Consider the following 26,023-nt stretch of genomic DNA (forward strand, 5'->3'; position numbering starts at 1 on the left):
GACAAATGGTCCGGGTCGCATCTTCAGATGCATCAGCGGATAACCCTGTCACCAAGCACAAGGGTGTCTCTCCTGTGGTGGTTGCAGAGTGCTCATCTTCTAGAGGGCCGCAGATTCGACATTCAGGACTGGGTCCTGGTGACCACGGATGCCAGCCTGCGAGGCTGGGGAGCAGTCACACAGGGAAGGGATTTCCAGAGCTTATGGTCAAGCCTGGAGACATCACTTCACATAAATATCCTGAAGCTAAGGGCCATTTACAATGCTCTAAGCTCAGCAAGACCTCTGCTTCAAGGTCACCCGGAGTTGATCCATTCGGACAACATCACGGCAGTCACCCACGTAAACAGACAGGGTGACACAAGAAGCAGGAGGGCAATGGCAGAAGCTGCAAGGATTCTTCGCTGGGCGGAAAATCATGTGATAGCACTGTCAGCAGTATTCATTCCGGGAGTGGACAACTGGGAAGCAGACTTCCTCAGCAGACACGACCTCCACCCGGGAGAGTGGGGACTTCACCCAGAAGTCTTCCACATGTTTATAAAACTCGACAAGTATTGCGCCAGGTCAAGGGACCCTCAGGCAATAGCTGTAGACCATGGGTCTTCAACCTGCGACCCTCCAGCTGCTGTGGAACTACACATCCCAGCATGCCCTGCCTCAGTTTTAGCATACCTTAATAGCAAAACTGTGGCAGGGCATGCTGGGATGTGTAGTTTCACAGCAGCTGGAGGGCCACAGGATGAAGACCCATGCTGTAGACGCTCTGGTAACACAGTGGGTGTACCAGTCAGTGTATGTGTTCCCTCCTCTGCCTCCCATACCCAAGGTACTGAGAATCATAAGATGGAGAGGAGTAAGCACTACATTCGTGGCTTCCGGATTGGCCAAGAAGGACTTGGTAACCGGAACTTCAAGAGATGCTCACGGAGGATCCGTGGCCTCTACCTCTAAGAAGGGACCTGCTCCAGCAAGGACCCTGTCTGTTCCAAGACTTACCGCGGCTGCGTTTGACGGCATGGTGGTTGAACGCCGGATCCTGAAGGAGAAAGGCATTCCGGATGAAGTCATTCCTATCCTGATCAAAGCCAGGAAGGATATAACCGCAACACATTATCACCGCATTTGGCGAAAATATGTTGCGTGGTGCGAGGCCAGTAAGGCCCCAACGGAGGAATTTTCAACTAGGTCGATTCCTACATTTCCTGCAAACAGGAGTGTCTATGGGCCTGAAATTGGGGTCCATTAAGGTTCAAATTTCGGCCCTGTCAATTTTCTTCCAAAAAGAACTAGCTTCAGTCCCTGAAGTTCAGACGTTTGTAAAAGGGGTACTGTATATACAGCCTCCTTTTGTGCCTCCAGTGGCACCTTGGGATCTCAATGTAGTTTTTGGGTTCCACAAGTCACATTGGTTTGAACCACTTAAATATGTGGAGTTAAAATATCTCACATGGAAAGTGGTCATGCTGTTGGCCCTGGCCTGGGCCAGGTGCGTGTCAGAATTGGCGGCTTTATCCTGTAAAAGCCCTCATCTGATTTTCCATTCGGACAGGGCGGAATTGAGGACTCGTCCTCAGTTTCTCCCTAAGGTGGTTTTCAGCGTTTCACCTGAATCAACCTATTGTGGTGCCTGCGACTACTAGGGACTTGGAGGACTCCAAGTTGCTAGACGTTGTCAGGGCCCTGGAAATATAGGTTTCCAGGACGGCTGGAGTCAGAAAATCTGACTCGTTGTTTATTCTGTATGCACCCAACAACCTGGGTGCTCCTGCTTCTAAGCAGACTATTGCTCGTTGGATTTGTAGTACAATTCAGCTTGCACATTCTGTGGCAGGCCTGCCACAGCCAAAATCTGTAAAAGCCCATTCCACAAGGAAGGTGGGCTCATCTTGGGCGGCTGCCCGAGGGGTCTCGGCTTTACAACTTTGCCGAGCAGCTACTTGGTCAGGAGCAAATACGTTTGTAAAATTCTACATATTTGATACCCTGGCTGAGGAGGACCTGGAGTTCTCTCATTTGGTGCTGCAGAGTCATCCGCACTCTCCCGCCCGTTTGGGAGCTTTGGTATAATCCCCATGGTCCTTACGGAGTCCCCAGCATCCACTAGGACGTCAGAGAAAATAAGAATTTACTTACCGATAATTCTATTTCTCGTAGTCCGTAGTGGATGCTGGGCGCCCATCCCAAGTGCGGATTGTCTGCAATACTGGTACATAGTTATTGTTACCAAAAAAATCGGGTTATTGCTGTAGTGAGCCATCTTTTCTAGAGGCTCCTCTGTTATCATGCTGTTAACTGGGTTTAGATCACAAGTTATATGGTGTGATTGGTGTGGCTGGTATGAGTCTTACCCGGGATTCAAAATCCTTCCTTATTGTGTACGCTCGTCCGGGCACAGTATCCTAACTGAGGCTTGGAGGAGGGTCATAGGGGGAGGAGCCAGTGCACACCAGGTGACCTAAAAGCTTTTACTTTTGTGCCCAGTCTCCTGCGGAGCCGCTAATCCCCATGGTCCTTACGGAGTCCCCAGCATCCACTACGGACTACGAGAAATAGAATTATCGGTAAGTAAATTCTTATTATTTATTTTCATCCTCTTTCCTTTAATTATTGAAATGATATCATACAACAGGTACAGACTACACTTCTACTGGGCATCAACCAACCTTTTACTATCCTAAAAACATTCCAATGTGTGCGAGCACAACCCGTACAATGCCTCCTTTATACTATAGTCTGTTTACGTGGGTTTATTTTCTGGGTTGAACATGTTTTTTTTTATTGAATATAATATACACCTACATATACACCTATTAGCCAGATGGGCTTTTTATTTTTACTTCATAATCTATCGAAATTACTTAGGATGGTTTGACATGATTTAACTAAATCTGCTAGAAGCAAAACAATGTTGGGCACATTAAATGGAATTGCTTCATGCCAGTCAGTTTTGCCACGTGCAGAGTCTATCAGCGCTGTAAAGCTGCATGAATGTAGAACTGCACCTGGACCGAATACTGGCACTAACACCTGCATGAAGTCCATGCAGGACGATGCAGTATATTCTGCTTTTTCTTGTAAATGAGCATCTAAGATTGAACTTTGGAAGCTGAATTATACAGTTCTAGCTAAATCTTAAACCTTCTCTATCACCTATTATGTGTATGGTTACAGAGAGGTCACTTAAGTTTGTTGCTTGAATAGAAGTTGTTGGACTGGACTGTTCTTCAAAACAGAGAAAATATCAAAGTAATCATTTTTGAGCTGTACCTGAACTACATGGTACCCCAAGATCTCCAAATGCCTTTTCATCATCACATATGGTCCTTTTAGATGAGAAGAATATCTGACGATCACCCTTGGTCTAAGCAAGACCACTGCAAATCTAGATCAGCAAAATGAACAATATATGAGTACACAACTGTAAAAATTAAATGACTAAATAATAATGTGTTATAATATAATTTTCACCATTTGTAGGATCGAGAAATAAAATTATAAGCAGCTGAAGTCCTATGCTACTGTCCGGGGGCATTTGTGAATTACCCCCTTCTAATACAAACTGTAATATGCACAAAAGAAAACAAACGCATTAGATCATATCTCTAAGAAATTGCAAAAATAATAGATCTAATGCTTTAACTTAAAAGTATGACGCATTATGTATCCACAAATATAACCGAGCCTGTATTGTTAGAATATTGGGGGTCATTCCGAGTTGATCGCTCGCTGGCTAGTTTTAGCAGCCGTGCAAACGCTATGCCGCTGCTCACTGGGGAGTGTATTTTAGCTTAGCAGAAGTGCGTACGCTTGTGCAGCCGAGCTCTGCAAAAACTGTTTGTGCAGTTTGAGTAACTCTGAACCTACTCAGTGCTTGCGATCACTTCAGCCTATTCGTGTCAGGATTTGACGTCATACACCCGCCCAGCGAACGCACAGCCACGCCTGCGTTTTTTCAGACACGCCTGCGTTTTTTCAGACACGCCTGCGTTTTTGCAAACCCTCCCTGAAAACGGTCAGTTGACACCCAGAAACGCCCCCCTTCCTGTCAATCTTCTTGCGGCCGTCAGTGCGACTGAAAACTTTGCCAGAACTTGTGCACAACCACAACGGGCTTTGTACCTGTATGTCGCGCGTGCGCATTGCAGGGCATGCGCAGAAATGCAGTTTTTTAGCCTGATCGCTGCGCTGCGAACAACGGCAGCTAGCAATCAACTCGGAATGACCCCCTTAATCCTGTTTGATTACACTTACAATGCCTAAGGATGCCGCGATGTGGCCCACTCTTACTGAAAAAGTTTTATTCCAATGAAACTTGAAATTTTTATAAATTAATCCTTAATGCAGATTACTAATCATCACCCCACAAGCCTCTAGTTTCCCAAGTGTCAGGATAATACATGGTTACATGCCTGCATCAGGAAACCCTCCACATCCCTGCTGGCACAGCCTCTCTGCATACTTGCATGTGTGTGTTGGGTGTGGTATGCAAAGTCGACAGTAACTAGGTCGACAGGTCAAAAAGTTGACATGAGTTTTTTATGGTGTCGTTTTCTCCGTACAGTGACCGGGAACCCCAATTAGTGCACCGTGTTCCCTAGCATCCGCTACAGCTGCGCTCGGCACAGGTTACTATTCCCAATTGTAGTCCACGTGGATCGTTAAGTATAAAAAAAGGTCAAAAGAAAAAAAATTGTGAAAAACTCATGTCGACCTGTCAACCTAGAACATGTCGACCTAGAGACCCTGTCGACCAATAGTGGTCAACCTAGTTACTGTCGACCTAGAGACTGCATCCCGTGTGTGTTACCCTCCAACAACTCACTATCTCCAAGATGGAAGAATGCATGGTCTGAAAGGGTCAGGCACAGGGAGAACCGCTGGATGCGGGGAATGCCAGACTACAGTGAAGTAATATGAATTCTTATTAGTTTATTTAGTTAGTTAATTAACTTTTGGGCTAAGTTGTCCTTTAAGATGATGTTAATTTACTAGTTGCACCCGGGTCAGATCACGGGACTATAAACAAGAAGATATAGACATCACCTCTGCGCTCATCAAATCTCTGAAATAGATATATGCAATCTGACAAATGGATATGGAATATGCAAAAAAATCTCTCTCTCTAGAGTACCAGCCTATCTGTATCAGCTCCTAAGAGCTGATTGCTTCATACTTTAGCTCTTCATGTTATCACTCTCCAAGGTTTAGTATATCTGACCTTAGAGATAATGCTGCACTGTGAATGGTGCAGGTATAATAGTGACTAATACTGGGTGAAGACATGCAAATGAGCAATTCTACTTTTTTCCTCTCTTCAGTTTACACAGATTATAACAACATATCTGGCAGTAAGAAAAGAGTAGGCAGACTGCTGCTAGCACCATCCTGTACAGTTGTCCTAGGCAATACCCAGCACTGTTCATTCCACTCTCTGAGAGTATACCATCTTTCGTCTAGAGAAGAAACACCAAGGATTACAGAACTCGGATACCAAAGATACCTTTACGTGAGGATAACGTCACAGTGCTATGTGAGTACGGTATGCGTTCCATCTCTTCCCGTTACCTTCCATTAAGAAAACCATTTAGAAAAGGAGAAGGTGTACCAGAACTGTTTCAAAGACTTTGGACCATAGACTTTTCACATTTATATACTCAACATTTTTATATATTTCACCTCGTGAGGTACTTATCTTCTACCATCATCAGAGGTTGGAACCAGGAGGACTGTAAAAATTGTAATACTACATCCAAATCCCAGGGTGTCGAAACCGGCACAAAGGGAGGTTGTATGTGGAGTACCCCTTGCAAGAAGGTCTGAACTTCTGGCAACACTGCCAATTTCTTTTGAAAGAAAATGGAGAGAGCTGAAATCTGGACCGTAATGGAACCCAGACATAAGCCCTTATCCACACCAGCCTGTAGGAAATGTCCCAAGTGAAACACTGCAGGTGGATACATGCATTCCTCGCACCAAGAGACATATCTTCTCCAGATATGATGATAGTGTTTTGACGTCACAGGTTTCCTGGCCTGAACCATGGTTGCAATAACCTTCTTGGAAAGGCCCTTGTGAGCTAGGATGTTCCACTCAACCTCCATGCCGTCAAACGAAGACGCTGTAAGTCCGGGTAGACGAATGGTCCTTGTTGAAGAAGATCTCTTCTGAGTGGTAGAGGCCAAGGGTCTTCGACGGACATGTCCCAAAGATCCGCGCCTCCGAGGCCAATCCGGGGCAATTAAAATTGCCTGGACACCTTGATTCCGGATTCGCTTTAGCACTCTTGGAAGCAATGGGATCGGAGGAAACAGGTAGACCAGTCGGAATGGCCAAGGCAACGCCAGTGCGTCCACTGTCCTCGCCTGAGGGTCCCTGGTCCGCGAGCAATACCAGGGAAGTTTCGTGTTGAGACGAGAAGCCATCATGTCTATTTGTGGGCAACCCCAACAGTCAATGATCTGCTGGAACACCAGATGGTGGAGCCCCCACTCCTCCGGCTGGAGATCGTGACGACTCAGGAAGTCCGCCTTCCAGTTGACCACCACACCCGGAATGAAGATTGCTGACATGGCTCTTGCATTTCTTTCCACCCAGAGCAGTATCTTTGACACCTCTCGCATGCAGGCTGTGCTTTTTGTCCCTCCTTGTCGATTGATATATGCCACCGCCGTGGCATTGTCTGACTGTACCTAAATTACGTGATCCTTGAGCAGAGGAGAGGCTTGAAGTAGAGCATTGTAGATCGCCCGAAGTTCCAGAATGTTGTTTGGAAGGAGGCTTCGTGGGCTGACCACCTGCCCTGGAACTGTGCCCCTTGGGTGACAGTTCCCCATCCTCTCAGACTCGCATCTGTCATGAGGAGAGTCCAATCCTGAATCCCGAAACTCCTGCCCTCCAGGAGATTGGAGGACTGTAGCCACCACAGTTGGGAAATCCTGGCCTGAGGTGACAGCTGAATCATCTGGTGCATCTGGAGATGCGATCCGCACCACTTGCTCAGGAGATCCAACTGAAACGGTCTGTTATAGAACCTCCCATACTGGATTGCCTCGTATGAGGCAACCATCTTTCCCAACAATCTTATGCAGAGATGTATGGACACCCAAGTAGGTCGGAGCACCATGCAGACCACCTCCTGAAGTGTTTTCGCCTTGTCCTCTGGTAGAAACACCTTCTGGGCCACCGTATCCAGCAACATCCCCAGGAACAGGAGCCTCTGAGTTGGCTCCAGGTGGGACTTCTGTAAGTTGAGGATCCACCCATGGTCGGACAGAAGACGGATGGTGCGTTCGATATGGAGCAACAAAAGCTCCCTGAATCTTGCCTTTATAAGAAGATAGTCCAGATAAGGGACAACATTGATACCCTGGAGCCGGAGTTGAAGCATCATCTCCACCATCACCTTCATGAATACCCTCGGTGCTGTTGACAGGCTGAAGGGCAGTGCCTGGAATTGGAAGTGATCGTCCAGCAGGGCAAACTGCAGGTACGCCTGATGAGGAGGCCAAATCGGAATATAGGAGATAGGCGTCCTTGATATCCAAGGATACCATAAATTCCTGTTCTTCCAGGCCGGCAATCACTGCTCGCAGGGATTCTGTTTTGAATTTGAACACCCTCAAATAAGTAATCAAGGATTTCAGACTCAGAGTGGGTCTGACCGAACCGTCCGGCTTCGGCACCATAAACAGGTTTGAGTAAACTGGAACAATGACGTGGGACTGGACCCACTTTCGGATAGCCTGTTGCAACAATGTAACTTGCATATCCTCCAAAGCTGGTAAGCTTGATTTGAAAAATCGTTGCGGGGGGGAGAAAGAAGTACTGTCGAACTCCAGCCTGTAGCAACGAGCTCCCGGACCCAGGTATCCTGGCAGGAGGTCTCCCAGGTGCAGATGAAGTGAAGCAGTCCAGCTCCCACCTTGAGATCCCCTCGGGGTGGGTGGGCACCATCATGCTGAGGCTTTAGTGGAAGCAGAACTGGTGGACTGTTCCCGAGGACTGGTACTTGCAGGTTTTCTGGACTTACCTCTGGTGCCTCTAGCCGCATTGGAGGCACCTCTGGCCTTTGATCGAAACCTGCGAGACCGAAAGGAATGGACAGACGGTCCCGGATAGGAACGTCTCACAGGCAGGGCCCCAGAGGGGAGGAACGTGGATTTCCCGGCAGTAACCTTGGAAATACAGGCATCCAACTCAACCCCAAAAAGCCATTCCCCTTTTAGCCATTCCCCTGAAAAGGGGAGGGACGCCACATTACGTTTGGATTCTGCGTCCGCAATCCACTGACGCAACCACAAGGCCACCATGGCCGACGTCCAAGCATTTATGTTCCCCATCTACTTGAGGGAATCACAGAGGACACGGGCAGTGTCCTGAATGTGTTTCAGGAGGGTAACGTGGTAACTAATGGCATATCCCCCGAGAGGCCCCCCTGAATTTGCGTGGCCCAAGAATGAATGGCATGGGTCATCCAGTAACCCGCAATGACCGGTCTTTTTGAAAGGCCGGCTGCAGTGTATATAGATTTTAGGGTAGTTTCTATCCCCAAGGTCCTTCACAGTAAAGGGGCCCGGGGCAGGCAGCACCACCTTTTTAGACAGGCGAGAGACCGAGACATCCACCCCAGGGGGTTCTTCCCAAAATTTTCTACCTTGAGGTGCAAATGGGAAAGTGCGCAAAAACTTTTTGTACACTTGGAATTTTTTGTCTGGATTTTTCCAGGCCTGTTTGAATAAGTCATCTAACTCTGGAGATTCAGGAAAAGTGACACTGGGCTTGTTTTGTAGAAAGAAAAAAGACTGTTGTGAAGCAGCGTCCTCTAGAGGGAGCTGTAACACATCCCTTATAGCCAAAATGAGGGGTTCAATACCATGAGTAGAATCGGGAACCCCACTAATGGGATCCAGGTCATCCCCATAATCTGTATCAGAGAGCAGAGCAGGTAAACCACGCTTCTGGGGACCTGTATGACAGAGAGAGGGGGGGCTGTGCATCAGCCCTAGCAGCTAAATCTGCAACAGCTTGTTGCAGTAGCTGAGTTTTTTGCACATTAGCAGTAAGCTGGGATGACATATCTGGGGGCCATTCCGAGTTGTTCGCTAGCTGCATTCTTTCGCTGTGCAGCGATGAGGCTAAAAAAAGGCACTTCTGCGCATGCATACGCTGCGCAATGTGCACGCGCGTTGTACTATTACAACGGATGATGTCGTTTCACACAGGGTCAATGATTTCCAGTCGCACTGGTTGCCGCAGAGTGATTGACATGAAGTGGGCGTTTCTGGGTGGCAACTGACCGTTTTCAGGGAGTGTTTGAAAAAACACAGGCGTGCCAGGAAAAACGCAGGGCGTGTTTGTGACGTCAAATCCAGAACTGAATGGTCTGAAGAGATCACAAGTGCTGAGTAGGTCTGAAGCTAATCTGAAACTACACAACTTTATTTTGTAGCCGCTCTGCGTTACAATCGTTCGCACTTCTGCTAAGCTAAAATACACTCCCAGTGGGCGGCGGCATAGCGTTTGCACAGCTGCTAAAAACTGCTAGCGAGTGATCAACTCGAAATGACCACCCCTAACCAGTGGGGCTCTGTACCCTCTCCCCCATCCTCTTCACTAATCTGTGAATATTGACTACATTGCTCACAGGAAACAGGGCCATTAGATAATGGAGAGAATCTGGTGTGACAGATACTGCACAGCTTGTGCTTACCCATATTTCACAGTAAGTACAAAAACATACACAAACACACAGACCGTTATAATGCAAGCCTGTCCTACTGTATGTGAGAGGAGACACAGAGAGAGGGAGAAATACCAGCACACCCTGAGGTGCACAGCCCCAGTGAGACTGTCAGCTCTGTGATCACAGTAACACTAATAAATGCAGTGCTAAATAGGCTCAGAATAGTGTACACAAGTAGCTCTCCCCTTTAGCTACACCTTGTACCAGTTTCCAGCGTGTCTGTGAGGCAGGAAGCGCTGAGTGTGTGCTGTTGATGGTTGCTGTAAGCAGAGGAAGGTGCCAAAATGCCGCTGGCCCTGCTCTGAGGAAACTCCGCCGCCTCCAATGGCGCCGGAGCTGTACATATTAATTATACTGGTAAAGTCTCCAAATAAGCTTAAAACCTCACACAAGTGCTTAGTTAAGCAGTTTTGTGCCAGTGTACACACGGGGGATCATAGCGGGAGGGTCCCGTACACCGCACCCGTGGTCAGCCGCACTTTGTACCTGGAACTTCCATAGCGGGGTTCCGGTGTGTACTCACTACCAATGTCATCTTCAGGCAGCGTTAGGGGTGTACAGCGTGCTGCTGCTGTGACAGCCAAGGCGCAGTGCCCCGCTGAACAAACAGCCCCTCAGGACGGTGGTCCTGCAGCAGAGAAGCGGCTCTGCACCTCGCAAGGCCGGTGACAATCACCCCTAACTCCCACGGCGCAGGTATCCTGTTGCCCAGACAGCATACCGAAAAAATATAAAACTTTTAAATGAAATTGAAGAAAACTCTCTGGAGCTACAGAGATGTGCATCCTCTCCTGAGGGCACGTTTTTCTAAACTGCCTGTGGGAGGGGGCATAGAGGGGAGGAGCCATCAAACCCAGTGTAAGAAATTTAAAGTGCACTAGCTCCTTTGGACCCCATCTATACCCCATCGTACTAGTTTTCCCGAATATCTCTTATGGATGCTAGAGAAAAGATGTTTAAAATAAAAAAAAAGTCAGAAGCTGATAACTGGATGCTGCGGCCTGTTTCCACTTTATCTCTCTCTAAGGTTTCATACATCTCCATCCAGATCAGTAAGCGCACTGTAAATGGATTTACAGAACTTCGACTCATGTTGAGACTGGTCTTGAAAAAAACAACAGTTTTTGAAAATTCAGTGCCCTTTCCCCCAGATATGAGCACAATGTTTGGCTGCGCACATTAATGTCTGTTACTGTAACTAACCTTCACATCCCTAAGAGGTGAGGGGGAAAGCAAAGCAACTGGTTGTGAAGTGTCTCCAACCAACTATTACACTTAATTTAAAGTTGTTAAAAGACTTTGTAAAAAAATTTTAAACAAAATCAGGTGGGGGCGATGCAAGTGATTATTACTGACCTTTGAGCGCCTTGGGGTAGTGGCTTGTTTTCCTGAACTTGACTGCTAAGCTCATGCTCTTTTAACCAGTTAGCAGAAATACTATTATCCTCCATGTACTCAATTGGCTTTTTGTTGCTGTCCAGAATGTATTCAAAATCTGCACAATACATGACATTATGGGTAGGACTGAGGACTTTCAGAAACAATTATGCCAGGAACCATCAAAGCTGGAAATTCTACAAATAAATATATTTAAACCTGATGGCAGTTGCTGCAAAGAGGGATCTAAAGGGGATGTATCAAACCGTCTACAGGGGGGAGAAGTGGACAAGTGAAGTAGTAGTAGCAGCAACTAATCAGATTCTAGTTTGTATTTATCAAGTACTATTCATTCTGTAAAATATTTGATTGATTGCTATAGGCAACTTCTCCAGTTGTCCACTCTGGAGGAAATATACGTTATGGTAAGAACTTACCGTTGATAACGGTATTTCTCCTAAGTCCACAGGATCCAAAGGATAACAATGGGATATGATGAAGCGACAGTGGATTTGCACCAATCGGTCAAAGCTTTTCCAGACTCCCAGCATGCAACGGGCCCATCCATATATCCCCACCTCCTTGCACAGGCAAATCAGTGATATTCCAAAGCTCAAGGCAGGAGCATCATAGATAGCCCTAATCAGGCGATAAGAACACACATGCACACCCTTTTGTACAAGAAGGAAAAGGTTAGTGAGTAAAAGGATTCTCAAATCTGGTGCGTCAGGGTGGAATCCCTGTGGATCCTGTGGACTTAGGAGAAATACAGTTATCAACGGTAAGTTCTTACCATAACATATATTTCTCCGGCAGGTCCACAGGTTATCCACAGTATAACAATGGGATTTCCCAAAGCAATTTAGTGGAGGGGACGCTCCTGATTGGACAGGAGAATCCTTCGCCCGAATTCAGCGTCATGAGAGGCAAAGGTATCCAAGGCATAATGTCTAATGAATGTGTTAATGGAAGACCATGTGGCTGCCTTACATATCTGTTCTGCTGAAGCACCACGTTGTGCTGCCCAAAATGGACCTACCTTTCGAGTAGAGTGAGCAGAGACATTAGCCGAAAACCAGGAGATCAGCCTGAAAATATGCTTGTGGAATCGTCATCCGAAGCCATCTTGCCAGCGTCTGCTTATCAGCAGGCCATCCTCTCTTGTGAAATCCGTAGAGAATGAAGAGAGAATCTGTCTTTCTGATGGCACTGGTACGATCCACGTAGATCCTTAATGCACGGACCACGTCCAGCGATGCATCTCCCGCAGAAAGGCCCGGTACCTGGAAAGCCGGGACTACAATTTCATCATTAAGGTGGAATTTAGACACCACCTTGGGAAGATACCCAGATCTAGTTCTGAGAACTGCTTTATCTGGATAAAAAGGAAAAAAAAAATCAGAAATGGGGAATGACATGATAATGCCCCTAAATCTCATACTCTTCTAGCCGACGCCATAGCCAGTAGAAAGAGGACTTTAGCTGTCAACCATTTAAGATCCACTTTACTAAGTAGTTCAAACGGGGCAACTTGAAGGGCTTTCAGGACTAAACTTAAGTTCCAAGGCACTGTAGGAGGAACAAAATGAGGTTGAATGCACAACATTCCCTGGAAATAAGTATGCACACCCTGTAAATTGGCAATTTTCTTTTGGAACCATACAGTCAATGCTGATACTTGCACTCTCAAGGAAGCCACGTTCAAACCCTGGGGGTCCATTTTCCGTTCACTGCACCAATGAATATAGGTTTGCCATATTCAGTGATAAATGCAAGCTGAGGAAGGTTTCCTTGCTCTGAGTATAGTTTGAATTACCTGTTGTGAGAATCCTCTTGACTTCAGGATAGAGGTTTCAAGAGCCACGCCGTCAAAGACACTCGATCCAGATGTCTGTGATAACAAGGACCCTGCATCAGTAGATCTGGACGTTGAGGGAGCAGAAGTGGAACATCCAGCGACATCCTCTGCTGATCTGTGCACCAATGTGTTCTGGGCCAAGCCGGAGCTATTAGTATCACGGTACCTTTTCCTTGCTTTATTTTTCTCACCAGCCTGGGTAATACGGTGATTGGAGAAAACACATAAGCTAGACGAAAATCCCATCTCACCAACAGGGCATCCACAAAGATCGCTCTGGAATCCTTTGTTCTTGACCCGTATGTGAGCACTTTGTTGTTCAGACGGGACGCCATGAGATCTATCTCTGGCATTCCCCACTTGTCTACTAGAGTCTGGAAGACCCCCGGGTGTAGAGCCCATTCGCTTGCCTGAGTCCGCTTCCCAGTTTAGGACTCCCGGAACGAACACTGCAGACAAGGCTGGATGATGAAGATCTGCCCACTTTAGTATGTGACTTGCCTCCTTCATCGCTTTTCGGCTGCGAGTTCCTCCTTGATGGTTGAGGTACGCTACTGCCGTTGCATTTTCCGAGCGGATCTGGACTGGTTTTCCCCGAAGAATGTCCTTTGCCTGAATCAGTGCCATGTATATGGCCCGAAGTTCCAATATGTTTATTGGCAGGCAACTTTCTTCCTTGGTCCATTGCCCCTGAAAACACAACCTTCCTGACACTGCTCCCCAGCCCTGGAGACTGGCGTCTGTTGTCAAAATTTCCCAATCTGATATCCAAAAGGGTCTTCCCTTGTCCAGATGGGATGTCTGTAGCCACCAGGCTAATGACCTTCTTACTTCTATCGTAAGAAACATAGTCTGTGTTTTTATCGTCTGATGCAACCCATTCCATTCGGCAAGAATCAGACGCTGCAGAGGCCTTGAGTGGAATTGTGCATACTCCACCATGTCAAATGTTGACACTATCAAACCCATCACGCGCATTGCTGCGTGAATGGATACCTTTTGACTGTGTAATAAGTCCTGAATCCTTGACAGGACCTTGGATATCTTGTTCAGAGGTAAAATTACTCTCTGAAGACTTGAATCCAGTACAGCCCCCAAGTGAGTCATCCGTTGTGACGGAACCAGAGACGATTTTGCCAAATTTATGAGCCACCCCTGGTTCTGCAGACATGTTATTGTCTGTTGCAGATGACATAAGAGCAATTCCTGCATCTGTGCCAGTATTAAAAGATCGTCGAGGTATGGAAATATTCTTATCCCCTGCTGGTGGAGATAAGCTAATAAAAACAGAAAGTGACCACACCTGGCGCCACCATACACCAATTAAAAATTAAACGGCTTACTTTAATAACAACCAATTAGAGTAGGTAACCTCTTTTTCAGAGGATGTTGACAGAGAGATGTAATAGTCCACTCTTTTCAGAGAGGTAACATGTCTGTAAAATTAAAATAAACAGACATAGTGCAACCAATTTTTTAGGTTAAAATGAAAGAGAGGTTTTATTGGTTCAACTCACATAAATATGAGTCAATCATGCATATCATCCACCAGATGGCGTGGATCCTCAATTCCCACAGATATCCCGATATGCTGAAAACTTAGAAGGATAAAAATATAGTGCAATACTGCTTCACCATACAAACGGTTTATTCTGACAAAAACACACTTACATCAAACATGTAATTTAAAAGCATATCACCCATATGGGATACTGGAACACCACTTCACTACAGAGCCAGCTGCGTTCGGTCACCTGTGCGGGATCCAGTTGGTTAGAGCCTTGTGCTTAAGCGCGCTTTCGGTCCTCAGACCTTCCTCAGAAGCATATGGAGATAAGCTGCCATTACCAACATAATCTTGGTAAATACTTTGGGAGCTCTGGCTAACCCAAAAGGTAGGACCTGGAACTGAAAATGCTGTTGGAGGATAGCGAACCTGAGATAGCACTGATGGGACAGTGTAGGAACATGTAGGTAAGCATCCTGTATATCCAGGGATACCATATAATCCCCTGGCTCCATGGCCAAAATGATGGAAAGTAACGTCTCCATGTGAAACTGAGGTACCCAAATGTATTTGTTCAGTACTTTGAGATTGAGAATGGGCCGAAATGACCCATTTGGCTTCTGAACTAGAAACAGGTTGGAGTAAAAACCCTGTCCTCTTTGTGCAGGGGGAACTGGAATGACTACTCCTGACTGAAGCAATTTCTGAACTAACAAAGCCCTGGCCTTCGTCTCTCCCTGAAACGGCTGGTACAAAAAACCTTCGAGGAGGGTGCTTCTTGAAGGCAAAAGCATAACCTAGAGATTATATTATATTATATTTTGAAATCATACAGTCAATGCTGACACCTGAACTCTCAAGGAAGCCACCTGACCTTTGTCCATTCCTGCCTGAAGGAATGCTAGGACTCTTGAAACTCTGAAAGACCTAGGGTCAAATTTCCTGGCACTGCACCATTAAATACAGGCCTCATCCTCATCTCTGTATGCAGACCCAGAATGCAAGGAATCCTCATCCTCCGAACAGTTCCCATCTGAAACATCTGTAGACTGTGAAGATGTTGTTTCATGTTTGTGTGATTTACCTTCCACAGGCCTTTCAGCCTGTTTTTGTTGAAAGGCTGCAGATTCCTGGACTGGATGTTATAAACCACACGGGGAATGTTGCATGTAAGGGTTAACAGGATAACCTATCCGTGGTATAGGAGCTGGCATTGGGGGTAATTCAGAGTTGATCATAGCAGAAAATTTGTTAGCAGCTGGGCAAAACCACGTGCACTGCAGGTGGGGCAGATATAAAATGTGCATAGAGTAAGATTTGGGTGGGGTGTGTTCAAACTGAAATCTAAATTGCAGTGTAAAAACAAAGCAGGCAGTATTTAAATTGACTAAAGGACTAGAGGGACTGGATTACGAAGAAAGGCTTACTAGGTTGAATATGTATACACTGGAAAAGAGGCGTCTAAGAGGAGACAACATTAATATCTTCAAATATGTAAAGGGACGTTACAAATTGATGACATGTTAATCTACATGTAAAAGGGTAAGCAATTTGTATAAATACGTTTACTAATCAGTAAGGGTATAGTATAAGGTTAGAATAAAGTTATATTACCATTATTACTTTTAATGAATTAAATTAAAATTGATTTCAAACAATAACTTAAAGTAAGGAGTGCCCCCAAAAAGAGGCTATCTTCTTTGTCCCGTTACTCCTTTTTCGGGACAAAAAAAACTCTTTATGTATTTACCCTGCACAGAAACAAAATAACCAACCCAAATCTAACTCTCTCTGCAAATGTTGTATCTGTTCCTCCTGCAGTGCACATGGTTTTGCCCAACTGCTAACAAATTTGCTGCTGCGATCAACTCTGAATTACCCCCATTATCCGCTCAGCTATATTGGATAATGTCCGTGAAAAAGAAGCCCATGGGGGTTCAACTAGAACCTGTGCCTGCCTTGGATTATTCAGGAGGCTTTGGTGAAAGCTAAAACAATTTGCACATAATCCATTTTGAACCAGATCCTGAGAGCTAACCCAGCTTTGCATGACAAACATGAAATCAGTGTTGGTGCTGCTGTGGAGTGTATCCTCCTCTACCGTGCCTCTCTTAGACATGATAAACAAATCACACACCTGCACGGTGTTAACTACACAATTAGTGACTGAAATCACTTTAAAGCTTTCTAAAGTGACATACAATCCGATCCCTCCCTGCCTTGCACCAGCGAAAGAAACTGCAGCAATAGTTTACAGACTCAAATGCATCAGGCACTTATCCCACTACTTGTACTTAATGGTAGGTAGAGACTTAGTGCTGTATCACCTGGCTCAGAAAAGTAGGATACAGGGAGACTCACCCCGCTTCCAGGATCGATCAATACGTTAATGAACGTTGAGTTGATCCAAATGCAAATAGTGTACACAAACGCCCAGTGAATTTTACAGTGAACACAGACGCCCAAGTGAACACCAACGCACCAGTCACACAGCCGCCTATGCTGTGACTGGGTCCTTTAGATACACAGCGTCTCAGATGGAAGCGGGAAATCAGTCCATGGCGGGAAACTCGTAAAAAACTGGTCATGAACCGGGTGGAGGGGCGACCAGGGGAGAGTCTTACTCCTCACTGCTGACATCAGCCCCAGGGATCGCGGCCTCGAACTAATCCCTGGAGCCTATGATCCCTGGGGCCTAGCGCTGGTGCACCAGAGGTGGCAGCCGCGTCAGCGACTGTTTGGTAGTCTCCCTCCCTAAAACAGTGCGGCTGTGTCTTACGTCTAACCCTGCTAAGCGGAACCGACACCTTACCTTCTTCCTGTGCTTCGGCCACAGCCGGGTAATGTCAGCTGGACTTGCTAGTACATCCTATACAGACGCTCGCCGAAACAGAACTGTACACGTGGGTAAGCGCTGTCGCAACCTGGCTGAGAGTTGTTGGAGCGACTCTTTCTAAGGTGCGTTTTTAGAAACTCGCTCAAAAAATTTACGACTATAAAAATAAGTTAAATAACAAGCTTATGGCTGCCAAAATGAGCAGCCCAAAGATCGTGGTCCGGCTCCTGCCGCACCAACAAACAAACTGAATTGCCTGAGCCAGGAGGCGGGAATATAGGAGACTGGCCCGTTGCATTCTGGGAGGTCGAACGCTTTTGATCGTTGGTGCCATTCCACTGATGCTACCTCTTATCCCAATGTATATCCTGTGGACCCCGAAGGAGAAAGATCCACAATTAATCTATTTTTTTGTTCAGAGAACTGAAAGAATCTTGTGAACATCCAATCACCAGTGCACACACTACTCAATTATTGGAATGATGAAAGCTCCTAAAGATGGTTGAGGTGCCGTTTGTTCAGCAAGGTACATTGTTCTCTTGCATATAGAAGTACAAGTTATGTGTATTTTGTGCAACAGTAAAAAGTTTGGTGTTGTCAACAGTGCCTGCTGTCCTGGTTATCACTATTTAACTGTAGGTGGGAAGTGGTAGCAATACCGCTAGTCGGGATCTCGGCGATCACAATGCCGATGCCGGAATCCAGACTAGCGGTGAAATGCAGACGCCAGAATACTGGCGCCACAGGCTATTCTCCCTCTGAGGGAGAATAGCCTGTGGCGAGTGCAGCAAACCCGCAAGGGGTTTTCTAGCGCTCGCCCTGCTGCCGGCATACTGGTGGCCGGGATTCCGCTGTCGCTATACTAATCCCGGCCGCCTGTATTTCATACTGAACCCCTGTAGGTGCTCCACTATAATGGTCTAAAGCACTGGTTCTCAAACTGTGTGCCGTTGAACCCTGGGGTGCTTCGGGATATTTGCAGGGGTGCCCTGGGTTGGTGGTTCAGGACCATTTCAAATTTTTTCTGGTTAATGTATTAGGCAAAACCAGCGCTAGTGGCTGTCAATCATAAAATATGTGGACAAACAGAAGCAAATCTTGTCCCTCACCACACAATTGAACACAAGAATGACCTAAAAAATAAGAATTTACTTACCGATAATTCTATTTCTCATAGTCCGTAGTGGATGCTGGGAACTCCGTAAGGACCATGGGGAATAGCGGCTCCGCAGGAGACTGGGCACAAATAGAAAGCTTTAGTACTACCTGGTGTGCACTGGCTCCTCCCCCTATGACCCTCCTCCAAGCCTCAGTTAGGATACTGTGCCCGGACGAGCGTACACAATAAGGAAGGATTTTGAATCCCGGGTAAGACTCATACCAGCCACACCAATCACACCGTATAACTTGTGATCTGAACCCAGTTTACAGTATGATAAACAGAGGAGCCTCTAGAAAAGATGGCTCACTACAACAATAACCCGATTTAGTTAACAATAACTATGTACAAGTATTGCAGACAATCCGCACTTGGGATGGGCGCCCAGCATCCACTACGGACTATGAGAAATAGAATTATCGGTAAGTAAATTCTTATTTTCTCTGACGTCCTAGTGGATGCTGGGAACTCCGTAAGGACCATGGGGATTATACCAAAGCTCCCAAACGGGCGGGAGAGTGCGGATGACTCTGCAGCACCGAATGAGAGAACTCCAGGTCCTCCTCAGCCAGGGTATCAAATTTGTAGAATTTAGCAAACGTGTTTGCCCCTGACCAAGTAGCTGCTCGGCAAAGTTGTAAAGCCGAGACCCCTCGGGCGGCCGCCCAAGATGAGCCCACTTTCCGTGTGGAATGGGCTTTTACAGATTTTGGCTGTGGCAAGCCTGCCACAGAATGTGCAAGCTGAATTGTACTACAAATCCAACGAGCAATAGTCTGCTTAGAAGCAGGAGCACCCAGCTTGTTGGGTGCATACAGGATAAACAGCGAGTCAGATTTTCTGACTCCAGCCGTCCTGGAAACGTATATTTTCAGGGCCCCGACTACGTCCAGCAACTTGGAGTCCTCCAAGTCCCTAGTAGCCGCAGGTACCACAATAGGCTGATTCAGGTGAAACGCTGAAACCACCAAGGGGAGAAACTGAGGACGAGTCCTCAATTCTGCCCTATCCGTATGAAAAATTAGGTAAGGGCTTTTATAGGATAAAGCCGCCAATTCTGACACGCGCCTGGCTGAAGCCAGGGCCAATAGCATTACCACTTTCCATGTGAGATATTTTAAGTCCACAGTGGTGAGTGGTTCAAACCAATGTGATTTTAGGAACCCCAAAACCACATTGAGATCCCAAGGTGCCACTGGAGGCACAAAAGGAGGCTGTATATGCAGCACCCCTTTGACAAACGTCTGAACTTCAGGAACTGAAGCCAGTTCTTTTTGGAAGAAGATCGACAGGGCCGAAATTTGAACCTTAATGGACCCTAATTTTAGGCCCATAGACAGTCCTGTTTGCAGGAAATGCAGGAAACGACTCAGTTGAAATTCCTCTGTAGGGGCCTTCCTGGCCTCGCACCACGCAACATATTTACGCCAAATACGGTGATAATGCTGCACGGTTACATCCTTCCTGGCTTTGATCAGGGTAGGGATGACTTCATCCGGAATGCCTTTTTCCTTCAGGATCCGGCGTTCAACCGCCATGCCGTCAAACGCAGCCGCGGTAAGTCTTGGAACAGACAGGGTCCCTGCTGGAGCAGGTCCCTTCGTAGAGGTAGAGGCCACGGGTCCTCCGTGAGCATCTCTTGAAGTTCCGGGTACCAAGTCCTTCTTGGCCAATCCGGAGCCACGAGTATAGTCCTTACTCCTCTCCTTCTTATGATTCTCAGTACCTTGGGTATGAGAGGCAGAGGAGGGAACACATACACTGACTGGTGCCCCCACGGTGTTACCAGCGCGTCCACAGCTATTGCCTGAGGGTCCCGTGACCTGGCGCAATACCTGTCTAGTTTTTTGTTGAGGCGTGACGCCATCATGTCCACCTTTGGTTTTTCCCAACGGTTCACAATCATGTGGAAGACTTCTGGGTGAAGTCCCCACTCTCCCGGGTGGAGGTCGTGCCTGCTGAGGAAGTCTGCTTCCCAGTTGTCCACTCCCGGAATGAACACTGCTGACAGTGCTATCACATGATTTTCCACCCAGCGAAGAATCCTTGCAACTTCTGCCATTGCCCTCCTGCTTCTTGTGCCGCCCTGTCTGTTTACGTGGGCGACTGCCGTGATGTTGTCTGACTGAATCAGCACCGGCTGACCTTGAAGCAGAGGTCGTGCTAGGCTTAGAGCATTGTAGATGGCCCTTAGCTCCAGGATATTTATGTGAAGTGATGTCTCCAGGCTTGACCACAAGCCCTGGAAATTTCTTCCTTGTGTGACTGCTCCCCAGCCTCTCAGGCTGGCATCCGTGGTCACCAGGACCCAGTCCTGAATGCCGAATCTGCGGCCCCCTAGAAGATGAGCACTCTGCAACCACCACAGAAGAGACACCCTTGTCCTTGGGGACAGGGTTATCCGTTGATGCATCTGAAGATGCGATCCGGACCATTTGTCCAGCAGATCCCACTGGAACGTTCTTGCGTGGAATCTGCCGAATGGAATCGCTTCGTAGGAAGCTACCATCTTTTCCAAGACTCTTGTGCATTGATGCACTGAGACTTGCCCTGGTTTCAGGAGGTTTCTGACCAGTTCGGATAACTCCCTGGCTTTCTCCTCCGGAAGGAACACCTTTTTCTGGACTGTGTCCAGAATCATCCCTAGGAACAGAAGACGTGTTGTCGGAATCAGCTGCGATTTTGGGATATTTAGAATCCAGCCGTGCTGCCGTAGCACTACTTGAGATAGGGCTACTCCGACTACTAACTGTTCTCTGGATCTTGCTCTTATCAGGAGATTGTCCAAGTAAGGGATAATTAAAACGCCTTTTCTTCGAAGAAGAATCATCATTTCGGCCATTACCTTGGTAAAGACCCGAGGTGCCGTGGATAATCCAAACGGCAGCGTCTGAAACTGATAGTGACAGTTTTGTACCACAAACCTGAGGTACCCTTGATGAGAAGGGTAAATGGGGACATGGAGGTAGGCATCTTTGATGTCCAGAGACACCATATAGTCCCCCTCTTCCAGGTTCGCGATCACTGCCCTGAGTGACTCCATCTTGAATTTGAACCTCTGTATGTAAGTGTTCAAAGACTTCAGATTTAAAATTGGTCTCACCGAGCCGTCCGGCTTCGGTACCACAAACAGCGTGGAATAATACCCCTTCCCTTGTTGCAGGAGGGGTACCTTGATTATCACCTGCTGGGAATACAGCTTGTGAACTGCCTCCAATACTGCCTCCCTGTCGGAGGGAGACGTTGGTAAAGCAGACTTCAGGAACCGGCGAGGGGGAGACGTCTCGAACTCCAATTTGTACCCCTGAGATACTACTTGCAGGATCCAGGGGTCCACTTGCGAGTGAGCCCACTGCGCGCTGAAATTCTTGAGACGGGCCCCCACCGTGCCTGAGTCCGCTTGTAAGGCCCCAGCGTCATGCTGAGGACTTGGCAGAAGCGGGGGAGGGCTTTTGTTCCTGGGAAGTGGCTGTCTGTTGCAGTCTTTTTCCCCTTCCTCTGCCCCGGGGCAGAAAAGAGGAACCTTTTGCCCGCTTGCCCTTATGGGGACGAAAGGACTGAGCCGGATAAGACGGCGTCTTTTTATGTTGAGAGGCTACCTGGGGTAAAAATGTGGATTTCCCAGCAGTTGCCGTGGCCACCAGGTCCGATAGACCGACCCCAAATAACTCCTCCCCTTTATAAGGCAATATTTCCATATGCCGTTTAGAGTCCGCATCACCTGACCACTGTCGCGTCCATAATCCTCTTCTGGCAGAAATGGACAGCGCACTCACTCTTGAAGCCAGAGTGGAAATATCCCTCTGTGCATCTCGCATATATAGAAATGCATCTTTTAAATGCTCTATAGTCAGTAATATACTGTCCCTATCCAGGGTATCAATATTTTCAGTCAGGGAATCCGACCAAGCCACCCCAGCGCTGCACATCCAGGCTGAGGCGATTGCTGGTCGCAGTATAACACCAGTATGTGTGTATATACTTTTAAGGATATTCTCCAGTTTTCTGTCACCTGGTTCCTTGAGAGCGGCCGTAACAGGAGACGGTAACGCCACTTGTTTTGATAAGCGTGTGAGCGCTTTATCCACTCTAGGGGGTGTTTCCCAACGCGCCCTAACCTCTGGCGGGAAAGGGTATAATGCCAATAACTTTTTAGAAATTATCAGTTTTTTATCGGGGGAAACCCACGCTTCATCACACACCTCATTTAATTCGTCTGATTCAGGAAAAACTACAGGTAGTTTTTTCACACCCCACATAATACCCTTTTTAGTGGTACTTGCAGTATCAGAAATGTTTAACACCTCTCTCATTGCCGTGATCATGTAACGTGTGGCCCTACTGGAAGTCACGTTTGTCTCCTCACCGTCGACACTGGAGTCAGTATCCGTGTCGACGTCAGTATCCACCACCTGAGGTAACGGCCTTTTTAGAGACCCTGATGGTTTTTGAGACGCCTGGACAGGGACTAGCTGATTAGTCGGCTGTCTCATGTCATCAACCGTCTTTTGTAAGGAGCTGACACTGTCACGTAAATCCTTCCATAAAGCCATCCACTCAGGTGTCGACTCCTTAGGGGGTGACATCTCTATTATAGGCAATTGCCCCGCCTCCACATCATTTTCCTCCTCATACATGTCGACACAAACGTACCGACACACAGCACACGCACAGGGAATGCTCTGATAGAGGACAGGACCCCACTAGCCCTTTGGGGAGACAGAGGGAGAGTATGCCAGCACACACCAGAGCGCTATATATAGATATAGGGACAACCTTATATAAGTGTTTCTCCCTTATAGCTGCTGTATTGTTAATAACCCGCCAATTAGTGCCCCCCTCTCTTTTTTACCCTGTTTCTGTAGTGCAGGACTGCAGGGGAGAGTCAGGGAGACGTCCTTCCAGCGGAGCTGTGAGGGAAAATGGCGCCTGTGTGCTGAGATAGGCTCCGCCCCCTTCTTGGCGGCCTTTCTCCCGCTTTTTGTGAAAATCTGGCAGGGGTTAAAATTCATCCATATAGCCCAGGAGCTATATGTGATGTATTTTTAGCCAGCCAAGGTGTTTCTATTGCTGCTCAGGGCGCCCCCCCCTAGCGCCCTGCACCCTCAGTGACCGGAGTGTGAAGTGTGCTGAGAAGCAATGGCGCACAGCTGCAGTGCTGTGCGCTACCTTGTGGAAGACAGGATGTCTTCTGCCGCCGATTTGCCGGACTCTTCTTGCTTCTGGCTCTGTAAGGGGGCCGGCGGCGCGGCTCTGGGACCGAGCTCCAAGGCTGGGCCTGTGAGCGGTCCCTCTGGAGCTAATGGTGTCCAGTAGCCAAGAAGCCCAATCCACTCTGCACGCAGGTGAGTTCGCTTCTTCTCCCCTTAGTCCCTCGATGAAGTGAGCCTGTTGCCAGCAGGTCTCACTGAAAATAAAAAACCTAAAACTAAAACTTTCACTAAGAAGCTCAGGAGAGCCCCTAGTGTGCACCCTTCTCGTTCGGGAACAAAAATCTAACTGAGGCTTGGAGGAGGGTCATAGGGGGAGGAGCCAGTGCACACCAGGTAGTACTAAAGCTTTCGATTTGTGCCCAGTCTCCTGCGGAGCCGCTATTCCCCATGGTCCTTACGGAGTTCCCAGCATCCACTAGGACGTCAGAGAAACACAATTTACTAAATGTAATATTTCTTGCTAAATTTCTCAATAAAAAAAAAAAATAAGAATTTACTTACCGATAATTCTATTTCTCATAGTCCGTAGTGGATGCTGGGACTCCGTAAGGACCATGGGGAATAGCGGCTCCGCAGGAGACTGGGCACAAAAGTAAAAGCTTGAACTAGCTGGTGTGCACTGGCTCCTCCCCCTATGACCCTCCTCCAAGCCTCAGTTAGGATACTGTGCCCGGACGAGCGTACATAATAAGGAAGGATATTGAATCCCGGGTAAGACTCATACCAGCCACACCAATCACACCGTACAACCTGTGATCTGAACCCAGTTAACAGTATGATAAACGAAGGAGCCTCTGAAAAGATGGCTCACAACAATAATAACCCGAATTTTGTAACAATAACTATATACAAGTATTGCAGACAATCCGCACTTGGGATGGGCGCCCAGCATCCACTACGGACTATGAGAAATAGAATTATCGGTAAGTAAATTCTTATTTTCTCTAACGTCCTAAGTGGATGCTGGGACTCCGTATGGACCATGGGGATTATACCAAAGCTCCCAAACGGGCGGGAGAGTGCGGATGACTCTGCAGCACCGAATGAGAGAACTCCAGGTCCTCCTCAGCCAGGGTATCAAATTTGTAGAATTTAGCAAACGTGTTTGCCCCTGACCAAGTAGCTGCTCGGCAAAGTTGTAAAGCCGAGACCCCTCGGGCAGCCGCCCAAGATGAGCCCACCTTCCTTGTGGAATGGGCTTTTACAGATTTTGGCTGTGGCAGGCCTGCCACAGAATGTGCAAGCTGAATTGTACTACAAATCCAACGAGCAATCGTCTGCTTAGAAGCAGGAGCACCCAGCTTGTTGGGTGCATACAGGATAAACAGCGAGTCAGATTTCCTGACTCCAGCCGTCCTGGAAATATATATTTTCAGGGCCCTGACTACGTCCAGTAACTTGGAGTCCTCCAAGTCCCTAGTAGCCGCAGGCACCACAATAGGCTGGTTCACGTGAAACGCTGAAACCACCTTTGGGAGAAATTGAGGACGAGTCCTCAATTCTGCCCTATCCGTGTGAAAAATCTGTTAAGGGCTTTTATAAGATAAAGCCGCCAATTCTGAGACACGCCTGGCTGAAGCCAGGGCTAACAGCATTACCACCTTCCAAGTGAGATATTTTAATTCCACAGTGGTGAGTGGTTCAAACCAATGTGATTTTAGGAACCCCAAAACCACATTGAGATCCCAAGGTGCCCCCGGGGGCACAAAAGGAGGCTGTATATGCAGTACCCCTTTGACAAACGTCTGGACTTCAGGCACTGAAGCCAGTTCTTTTTGGAAGAAAATCGACAGGGCCGAAATTTGAACCTTAATGGACCCTAATTTTAGGCCCATAGACAGTCCTGTTTGCAGGAAATGTAGGAAGCGACCCAGTTGAAATTCCTCTGTAGGGGCCTCTTTGGCCTCACACCACGCAACATATTTTCGCCAAATGCGGTGATAATGTTTCGCGGTTACATCCTTCCTGGCCTTTATCAGGGTAGGGATGACTTCTTCTGGAATGCCTTTTTCCTTCAGGATCCGGCGTTCAACCGCCATGCCGTCAAACGCAGCCGCGGTAAGTCTTGGAACAGACAAGGTCCCTGCTGGAGCAGGTCCTTTCTTAGAGGTAGAGGCCACGGGTCCTCCGTGAGCATCTCTTGAAGTTCCGGGTACCAAGTCCTTCTTGGCCAATCCGGAACCATGAGTATAGTTCTTACTCCTCTCCTTTTTATGATTCTCAGTACTTTTGGTATGAGAGGCAGAGGAGGGAACACATACACTGACTGGTACACCCATGGTGTTACCAGAGCGTCCACCGCTATTGCCTGAGGGTCCCTTGACCTGG

At 47.4% G+C, this 26,023-nt stretch overlaps 1 protein-coding gene across 4 annotated transcripts in view; it reads right to left on the reverse strand.

The window, feature by feature from the left end:
* FASTKD1 (FAST kinase domains 1) overlaps positions 1-26,023 on the reverse strand; it is a 116,213-nt gene that overhangs the window by 17,502 nt on the left and 72,688 nt on the right. For all 4 annotated transcript variants that reach the window (XM_063933711.1, XM_063933713.1, XM_063933712.1 and 1 more), the window contains exons 13-14: positions 11,102-11,240; positions 3,271-3,385 (exon numbers count right to left, since the gene is read on the reverse strand). In XM_063933711.1, the coding sequence (XP_063789781.1) occupies positions 3,271-3,385; positions 11,102-11,240 (254 nt within the window). The remainder of the gene's footprint in view (positions 1-3,270; positions 3,386-11,101; positions 11,241-26,023) is intronic.

The sequence above is a fragment of the Pseudophryne corroboree genome, chromosome 7 (genome assembly GCF_028390025.1).
Source record: "Pseudophryne corroboree isolate aPseCor3 chromosome 7, aPseCor3.hap2, whole genome shotgun sequence".
Classification (NCBI taxonomy): Eukaryota; Metazoa; Chordata; class Amphibia; order Anura; family Myobatrachidae; genus Pseudophryne; species Pseudophryne corroboree.